Below are 10,461 nucleotides of genomic sequence, written 5' to 3' on the forward strand. Positions count from 1 at the left end.
TCTCGGTTTGCAGATTTCTTTCCTAATCTCACCATCATGTATATCACACTACAATTCAACTTTCATGTTATGAATAAGCAACTTTAAATTCTGAATTTTCCTCATCATACTCTTGTATTTATTCTTCTATTATGTTTTAATGTCAATCTTTACACCCTTAAGTTTGTGCCAAACCCAACTTGGTTTTCTCTTAAACGTTCTAGCTTTAGTGAACATTTCTTGAAAGCTTTCATCCTCCTTCTAATAGTCCAAAAAGCAAAATGGTTTGGGTTTTCAATTTTCTTCTTCATTGAATAACTTTATCGGGTTATGATCTGAAATCAATCTTGACAAGCATAATTGTTGTAAATTTTGACACATTTCCAACAATTTCAAGGAAATTAAAAACCTACCCAATCGACTGTATGTCGAGACCTCTCTATTGTTGCTCCACGTATAACTCCCACCATCCATTGGCATGTCCACTAATCCAGCTTCCTCAATGAACTCCATGAATTGACTCATGTCCTTGTCATTCATCGTGACACTAGTTTTCTCTTCCCTACAATTTACAATATTAAAGTCCCTACCAAGTATCCATGGAGCCTTATAACTTCTCATTTGGTCAAATAATTCCTCCCATAGTAGTTCTCTTTTCTTGTCATTATTAAAGGCATAAACATTGCCCATCCATAACAATGACCATTCTCTTTAATTTTTTCAACTACAAGTTGTATCTTCTATGAATTAAATACTCTACCATATCAAAGAAATCTTCATCTTAACAAACAAACAACCATCTTACTATGCCTTTAGGCTTAGACTCCAACCACATCCTTACTTTATTGCCCCATATTCATTCCGCCCATCTAGATCTCAATTTTCTTAACTTCATTTCTTCCAACATCAAAATTTTTGATTTGTGCTATGCTACTAAATTTCTAACTACTCTACTTTTTTTATGGTCTTCTTAAGCCCTTGACATTCTAAAATATACAATCTATAGATTTAAAAAGAAACCCAACATAAAGAACTCATTGTAGGACAAGTGAACTTGTCTCCTATACACTTTTGCCTCCCTTATTTGGGCAAACATCACAAAAAACACTTTGTTTATCATTCTCATATACCAAATTAAGATGTTCCCCTAAAGCCATTTCTTCAACTACTTCGCTTTTTGCAACTAAGATCTTCTACCCTTTGAAACCAGTTGAAATAAAATTATCAGAATTTCTCACTTCATTATCTAAATTCTTTAGATTTTCTCTAACCTGTGGTCTCAATGCCCTCTTTCTCTACCCTACACTCCTTATGTTATTAATTGGACCACTAACTAGCTCATTCTAGAATAAAGTGTATCAAGCTCAATCTTTCCCACTTGGTGCTTTAGAAAATTCTAATTGCATTAGGCCTTCAAAACCCTCCAATTTTCTCCTATAACCCACATAATTAGGCTTAGACTAATACTCAGATTTAGAACTTATAGACTCATCACCACTAATTGAGTAACTCTTCGCCTTTTACTTTGTAGAAACTCAGTTACCATGCACCATTTTGGAGCTTTCACTATCCTCGACACTATTCCATGACTTTTGTACCTAATTCCCCTTAGGACCCACAATATACCCTTTGGTAGATCTCTTTTCTCCTCCACTATCACACATATAGTTGCTAGCACCACTTTCTCCAGCAAATTTTTGAAAATTCAAAACTTCATCTGGAAATGACATCCCTGTCCCTCTACATTTCTAACCCACGATATTCCCCTTTGTTAAAGTGTGACCAACTACCGTCTTGAGTTTCATACAACCAACTTTTCAGCCATAACACTAAGTTTAATTTGCCTACCATTGATTCTCAATGTCATAGAATTAGGGATTTCTACCTCACTTTCTTTTTCCACCAAGATTTTAGTAGCATTAAATCATTCCACCTTTGCTGTCACATCATCCACCCTTACAAATTTTCCCCACATGCCACCCACAGCTCTAAAGAAATCCATATGCCAAAAACTTAATGAGATATTGTAAACTTTAACCTACTGCAGCATTTTATTTGCAGACTAGGTTCAATAAATGATTTCACCCCATCAAACTACAAGCCCCACATCATTGGATATTCATCTATCAACCATTCCGTTTCTTCCTTTTTTTTGAAAGTGATAAGAACTTCTGACCTATCCATTGGTCAAATACTCACTATAATATGTTGATTATAAAGTTCCGATTGAACCTTTCTGATTAAACTATGATTTAGTAAACTCACGATACTTTTTTTCAAGAAATCAATATTGTCTTTTGGGATCGACATCAAGATTTCCATCTCCTTTTTCTTGTTGTTGAGCTCTTTGTCATGCACTTGTTCTCCATTTCTGCAACTTATCTTCTCTAATAAATCTATTACCTAACTAGACTACCTTCTTGTAAGATCTAGTATTCCTTCATCCATTAGCATTTTAAGGCACCCCTTTTTGTTCTACCCTCATATTATCTTGTTTTTTCTTTTAGCTTTCCATCCATGGGCTGCCTTTTTAACCACCATTTTATGGCCATCAACAATCCTCAAATTTCCCAAAGCAACCGTTTTTCTCATATCCTTTTCGAATCTATGGAAGACAAAGCAAAAGTGCTCCTTATTCTACCTGACCCATTGTTTTTCCTTCCAATATAGATGTCAATTACTTTTCCAAATTCCTCAAATATCCTTCTTAAATCTTGTCAGAATAATCATAGGCTGACGTTGTCCATAAACACAATGAAGAGAAGATTTCTCCAAGCCTGTTTCTCCCCTCTCACCATTTTTTACTTTTTCAGTGAAAGTCCATAACTCTACTTTTTCCTTTTGCAAAAACAAAGAACAAAAAAGTAGAAAGAACTATGGGTCCATTTTATAAGCAATTCAAGAGAATTTCTAAACTTCAAAAGAATGACTCCAAAATAAAAAATTTATTCTTTGTAATGCATCCATTAATCTTTTGTTATGTTCAATTAAATTCTTGTATTTTTTAACCAAATAAGTTAACTAATGATTAATTTATTGTTATTAGTACAAATGTCTCTCGTCATTTTATGCCAAATAAAATGTTAACATATCATAATGGATGATTACATGGTATATTAATGTGGTATGATGACCAGTGATGGAGGGAAAATGTTTTAGTAGGAGTCTTAACCATCAAAAGTTTTAAAATTTTATAATATATCTTTGTTTTTTTAAAATTTTATAAGTTTGCCTCTACAAACATTGAAGATCTAGTATGATTCTTTTATAAACATTATCTTTGCCCAAAACATGAAATCATGACTTCGTCATTGATGATAATGGATGATAATCGTGTAACATTTTTATTTTTCACGTCAGTACTATGTCGATATCACATGGATATAAAATAACAAGTGGTATTTGAATAAATGACAATAAATTAACTGTAAGTCATAAAAACCTATTTGACTCAAAACAAAAATTCATGAACTTAATTGAATACAATATAAGAATAAAGGCTTTTTTTGAATTTTCTTAAATAATTTACAAATTTTTTTTAAGTATTATGCATTTTAAATTCAAGTCACATCACATATAGATTTAATTTAATCTTATGATGACTTATTAGTTCAATTAATTTGTTCATTAGTTATCTATATTGACTATTTATTTGAAATTGCCGAATTGTGATTGCACAAAAACAAAAAAGGTTTACTAGATTTTTATTGGTTATAAGTGATTTTGAGTCCCATGTTCTATAAGTCTTCCTTGAACGTACGTTTGCACGTTCCACCCAACTTGTTGGATTCTTCTCACTTATTAAATGATTAGAAAGCTTATAAGTCCCGGATTTTGACTTGAGGAAAAAGTATAGGACTAGCAAAATAAAGAAAAAAAAAACAATGTATTAAAGTAATGACATCCGCCATATATGGCACTAAGTGGATGGTTTTAGTCAAATGAAATAATTTAGTCCCCAATTCCATCTTTTTATTTTCTTCTTCCCATTTTCTCTGCTTTCTTTCTCTCTTTTTCTTTTTTTTTTTCCCTAACAATTTTGACAAGCAATAGCTATTTGTGAGCATATGTTATGGTAACTTTGGGTCAAAACCCACCCGACTTGTAAGCTATAATGTTGGTCCGAAAAGTCTCATCACAAAAAGCATTTCACAAATGTAGATACGAGTTTATATATATATATATATATGCTAAATGTTCGAGTGTAATGTCTCATTATTTATTTTGTATAAGAAATTTTAAATTGAAAAAATTTGATTATCCCATGTGATGAATTGTATATGTAAAGTTAACACAATATATTATATATGTAAAAATTTAAACTTAAAAAAAATAATTTTTATCAATAAAATCATTCAAGCCAAAATGAATAATATTTTACAAGTTGAAAGAGCTAGTGAAATAGGCTTTCATATATGCCAAAAATAGAGTGAATGAAGGCTAATAACATCATATTTAATAGAATGGCAACAACAATTTAAAGGAAAGAGAAGTGTGTGGTACGTAATTTTTCTGTCTCTCAGAGTTGCAAACAATAATTTTGTTTGGCCTGAATTTAAAGATGGAGGGCTATTCAATACAGTCTGTTCTCATTTTCTCTTACAGCCTTTCTATTTTTGAAAATCTTTTCAGGTACAAGTAGGGGGGAGTAGAACCAACAAGAGCAATAAAAGCCTAGCTAAAAGAATGGAAACCAATAATTTGCCTATTCCCTACAGCTTTTAAGGGGATAAGGTGACCACAATGATTAGGGGCTTGTGATCAATTGCCAGCCTCTTTTTCTTCTTAATGAAGCTAATAAACAATAGCTGGGAGGTTTGAAATATCAATTAAAGGAATTGAACACTTTTTGGTAAAAAGTCTAAATTTTCTTTGATTTTTATCAATGGACCAGGGGTTGTTGCTTGAATTAAGCAAGCCCATGTAGAAAAGAAAAAGCCCAAAATTCATCTGACAGTTGAGAAAAGGCCCAAAGACAGAAACACAGAGCATCTCCGGAAGCCCACTCTGATCCCTGTCTTTTCTTCGGCCTGCCAACTCCATTCTGGTTAAAACACTCACCTTTCCCCTTTTCCTCAACAGATCCCGGATCCGAAACCCCCAACAAAAACCCTCTACTTTGTCTCTTCAATGGACTCTCTCCAAGCCACTTACAAAGACGAAGACGACGAAGAAACCATTCCGCAACCACCACCTTCTACCCCTACGATCGCCGCTGATTCCACTGCTCCATTACCAGCTAGCACCGTCGAACCCAAAAAGGAAACCGAACCTCAAAACGACATCACTGACACCAAACAAGAAATGGCCAACTGGCCGCAGCTTCCTCTGATTCTCTATCCGAAGAAGATCCGACCACCACAACCACCACCGCGTCCGACGACAACCAAAACCCACTTAAAGTTCCCCAAAATGACGACGAATTCGACGAGGACGAGAAGAGCCTCCGCCCAAGAAGCAAAAGCAACTCTCCTCCTTAACAACCCCTTCCCAGGGCCCTAATTCAGTCCCCAGAATCAACGATGATAACCACACCGCAGCCGCAGTTGAAGACAGTAACAATAACGGCAATGCCCCTTTAAATCCTTCCTCAGCAGCGAAAACAACGACGACAACAAAGAAGTCTAAGAAGAAAAACAATAATGTTTGGGTGACGAAAACTTCGCGAAAAGGGAAAAAGAAAAGCAAAGTGAATAACCAGAATGCTGGGAATGCGGAAGACACGGTTTTGATTACCCCTGTTCCGAGATTCCCGGACAAAGGGGATGATACCCCAGAGTTGAGCATATGTCTTTCCAAGGTTTATAAAGCGGAAAAAGTGGAGTTAAGCGAGGATAGGATGAGTGCAGGGAGCACAAAGGGGTACAGAATGGTTAGAGCCACAAGAGGGGTGGAGGAAGGAGCTTGGTACTTTGAAATTAAGGTGGTGAAGTTGGGTGAGTCCGGGCATACACGGCTCGGATGGTCTACGGAGAAAGGAGACTTGCAGGCACCGGTAGGGTATGATGCAATAGCTTTGGATATAGAGATATTGATGGGAGTAAGGTGCATAAGGCTTTGAGAGAGAAGTATGGGAGGAAGGGTATAAGGAGGGGATGTTATTGGGTTTTATATAAATTTACCGGAAGGTGGGTCCTTTGCTCCCAAGCCGCCCCATTTAGTCTGGTATAAAGGACAGAGGTATGTGTGCGCCCCTGATGTCAAGGAGGAGCCGCCTAAAGTGGTGCCTGGTAAGTTTCTCATAGTATTCTATTAAAGCTTGTTCATTGATTATTTTATTTGAATGGATTGCATATGTTTGCTAGTTTTATGTTTATTGTTCTTATTCATTTTACTATGTCTCGTACTGTTTTTATGTATGCTCAGATTTTATATTACCTTAAAAGGGAAAGCAGCATTGTACTAAGAGAAAAGAAAGTGATGAGTGATGACTGGGTTGTGAGTCACTGATTTAGTTGGTGATATATAATAAAAAACCAAAAAAAAAAAAACAAACACACTTCAAATTTTTGTATGCTACTTTTGAATTTTGATTTTTAAAAGAGTTCATGGAACAAAATTGATTGTGAACCTCTTATTCCTTTGCGCATCTATGGCTTGTTTTTTTGTTGATATTGTCTTCATGATTTTGAATTTACTTTCCATTTCAATTTTCATTCAAGCTAGCACTTTTTGGTTGCCTTAAAATTGTATAAACTCCAGAATAGCAATCTGATTAATGGCAAGTTGAGTGTTTTAAAGATTTGAGATATATCTTTTAATCAATTTTAGAAATTAGTTTAAGCACTTTCAAATATTATTATGTGTTTGTGACCTAGGACTGTTGTAAAAGTGCTTTTTCAAGGCTTTAACGGTACCTAAATTGATGGATAAAAGGTAGGAAATATTTCCTGTCCTGAGTTTCTACTAGCATAGATGCCAATTTTTGCATTCTTGGTTGGTTTTAATTAAATGAAGGAGCATTGAACAGACAGCGTGAACAATAACTGTATTTTTCTGGGGGGAATTGGATTCTTACTTGGATATAGATTTGGTTGGGCTTTACAAATCACTGTTATTGGGTTTCACGCGTTAGACTTGAAGTTGATTTGATGCATGTATAATTTCTAGTGCATAGCTTGCTAGAAACACCTGAAGATAGTCCTCTGAGTATTTGAACATCTGAAAAGCATTTTGATTTGGTAAATAGAAAATGGTATATCTAGGTTAATAGATAGACATTTATACTTTTCTCGTAAGGATTTATTTGCTGTTTGGTAAATTGTAAATTTAATGCTGAGAAATTAAGTGCTAAATTTTTTATATTGTAAAAATCAATTGATATGTTGCTGAAAAGTAAATGCCGAAAGAGATATATGATTTGAAAATTTGGCCCAAGAAACGAAAGAGTTGTAAGAAGAGATGGAGTAAAACAATTTAAACAATTTATAAAGGTAATGTAGTCAATACAAGTTTGAAAACAAACTTGATTGAATAGATTTAATAGGTTTCTTAATATTTGCGATAATTCTTCTGCTGAAATCATTTTCTTAAATGATTCTGAAAACAAGTAATAAAACATCTTGGACAAATTAAATCATTTGAAAATTGAAATTCTCAACTATCTGAAATTTTAATCATTATCAAACGACATTGTATACTCCAAAAGTAGATTTAGCTGATAACAGCATCTAGTTAATTTGAATTAACCAGAAATTAATCAAATTCCATACAGGATTTGGTAGGAAGGGAGGAAAATGAAGGGAAGGGACAAAGGTGAGAGAAGGAGAAGGGAAGGAAAGGAAGGGAGTTTGTTTTTCCCTTCTAAGACTATTTCCATATTTCAAGTTCATTCCAAACAGAACAAAACCTAACACTCAACTGGATTCAATAGCAAATTAACAAACACTTGGTGTGCAAGTGGACAAGTAGTAAACTCAGGCCCCATGGATTGCAGGAGCTATGCCCAAACTCAGCAGGCAAGCAACTATACACTGACAAAGCACCAAAAAATAATTAGATAAAGTTAACAAGAAGCAGGTAGTAAGGGGCCTTATTTATTCAATATTTATCGGACAAATATCTAAGTACTGAAACAAGGGCTTTGCCAAAATAATGTATTGAAACATGAAGGGAGTGGAGACACATATAAATGACAGGTTTTTCAAATAAGCTCAAACTTATTCTAACTTTAAAGAAGGATGACATATCCTGGAAGAACCCTTTCTCTAAATCCCAAATTTCTAATACTCTATTACAATAAAAGAAATTTCATATGTCTATGATTTCTCTCCATTTTATAACAGGAGAAGAGATGGGAGATGAAGACTTAGATGTCATAACAATGGATTTAGTTTTCTTCAAGATTGCTTGAATGGAGATCATCTTCATCGTCTTATTCTCTCAAACCCTAACCTTTCCTGGTTTTATTGTTTTTTTTATTTGGTTAGCCATTTATCATTAACGGAGTTTCTTGATTTCCCTCTCTTTGGATTAGTCAATTCTTGATGTGGTGGATGGGCCTACTGGTGATGTGGTAGGAAGGTTTATGTAATAATTTCGTCATATGGAGGATTTGTGCAATTAAATTTTATAGCTTGTATTTATATCATTCTGTTAACACTTTGCACTATCCTACCCTAACTTAAATCATGTGGAAGATTTGAAAAAAAGAATGTCTGATCATCACATAATTGAAATTTGTTGCATGATTTTGGCTAATGATTTGGATTCTATCTTCTGTGTGGTAAGATTGCACAGGGTGCTAGGTTCTCTGCTTTTGTCCTCTTTTCTACGGTATGGCATGCAATAATTGGTAAACTTATAACCCATTAGTATAAAGTCTAACTTGTAGCTACTTGAACCTATCTAATTGGTTGTGTTATGTTTTGCCTGTTCAACTGGTCACTGCAATATTTCCAAGTGAACTCCTTATAGAGCAATTTCTCAAGAATTGAATTATTTGTTCAAACCTGGTATTTTAGTTAAAGTCTGACAAGTTGTGACTATATTGTATAGTTTTTGACTTGCATAACCTGTTTGGACAGGCCATTAAGAAACTCTTTATATTTGCAATGAATTCAGCTCTTGTGCTTGTAGTGAAACAGATGCATTGTTTTGACTAACTTGCCCTTGAAATGACTGTTTATTCTATGTTTCATGAGGACTTGTTGAGACTATAAATTACAATTTGCGGAAAATGCTGCTTTTTATGTGGTATGCTTTAAGTGTCATTATTTACGGTCGACCAAATGTTGATTTTTCATGCAGGAAGTGAAATTTCTTTTTTCAAAAATGGGGTTTGCCAAGGAGTTGCTTTCAAGGATCTGTATGGTGGTCGTTACTATCCTGCTGCTTCAATGTATACTCTTCCCAATCAACCAAACTGTGTGGTGAAGTTCAACTTTGGCCCTGACTTTGAATGCTTCCCAGAGGACTTTGGTGGATGTCCAATTCCCAGGCCCATGGTTGATGTTCCTTATCATGGGTTTGACAACCGAGTGGAAAATGGTGAATCCATTGAGAAGAAACAGTAGCCAGTTTGCACCATCAATTAACATCATTATGAATTGCCTGCTAATTTGAGAGACTGTCATTATATTGTAATTTAATTAATTACTCTTGAAATTAGGGCTGATAAGTTGATTCATTAGTTCTGTAAACTTTGACTTTTCTGTGAAGGAGAAAAAGAAAGATTCCTGCTTGCAACTTCTAAATCTGCTGCATGAGCTGATCCATATATTGGTATCATTTTTATTTCTAATTTTGTCTGGGTTGTATATCTTGATATGATTTTTTAATAGAGCGCAATAAAGTTTTTGGCTTCTGTGCTTATAACCTCCTTTTTCTTATGTTGAGTACTTTTAATTTGATTCAGTTCCTTTGCGCTAATAGCATAGGTGTCTTTGTGGAATTCTTCATCCAGACAGGATTCCTGCAAAAAATTTTCAGAAACTATGGCTTATAGATGCCTCTGAAAGTATTCCTTTGTCTTGCAGTCTGGTAACTATTGTTTCTCTATCTCACTGTTATATTAATACTTGCACCTTTTCTGGTTAAGCCAGATTGCTTGCAGCAGAATGCAATTATACAGATCTTGACAATCAAAAAGGTAGCAATTCTTTAGCTTCCGAAGTGGACTCTTCCTCCCAAAACGTTTGACTCTAATTTTTTGCTTTTGCTTTTTAATAGTTTTTTTTTTGTTTTTTGTTTTTTGCAGTTGCTGGTAGGATGGAAGGAATTCCTGGCAATTGCAATTATTGAAACTGTGGCTTGATTGGTAATTTTTGATTTGCAATTGAATAGCTTCTTAAAAAAGTGGTAAGATGTTCCTGAGGCAGCAGAGCTATGAATTCTGAATCAAGGAATTTGATCAGGTTGGCCTTATTGCCTTTTAGAAGAAATTCTGTAATAAGCTACTTTTTCTCATCTCCTGAATTTCAACTCTATCGGTTATAGAACTTTAAACAGGATGCGATTTTATAGCTAAACTGTATTTCAAAT

At 34.4% G+C, this 10,461-nt stretch overlaps 1 protein-coding gene across 1 annotated transcript; it reads left to right on the forward strand.

Moving 5' to 3' along the window:
* The first annotated feature begins 5,036 nt into the window (after positions 1 to 5,036).
* Positions 5,037 to 9,784, forward strand: TRO (histone H3K4 methyltransferase TRAUCO). The gene is given in 6 exon segments (XM_021422216.2): positions 5,037 to 5,275; positions 5,278 to 5,412; positions 5,415 to 5,984; positions 5,987 to 6,068; positions 6,070 to 6,209; positions 9,229 to 9,784. Coding segments are annotated over 6 exon segments (1,359 nt in total). The 5' UTR covers positions 5,037 to 5,109; the 3' UTR covers positions 9,495 to 9,784.
* The last annotated feature ends 677 nt before the right edge of the window (positions 9,785 to 10,461 follow it).

The sequence above is a fragment of the Theobroma umbraticum genome, unplaced genomic scaffold (genome assembly GCF_002168275.2).
Source record: "Theobroma umbraticum cultivar Fairchild unplaced genomic scaffold, ASM216827v3 scaffold_95.0, whole genome shotgun sequence".
Taxonomy (NCBI): Eukaryota; Viridiplantae; Streptophyta; class Magnoliopsida; order Malvales; family Malvaceae; genus Theobroma; species Theobroma umbraticum.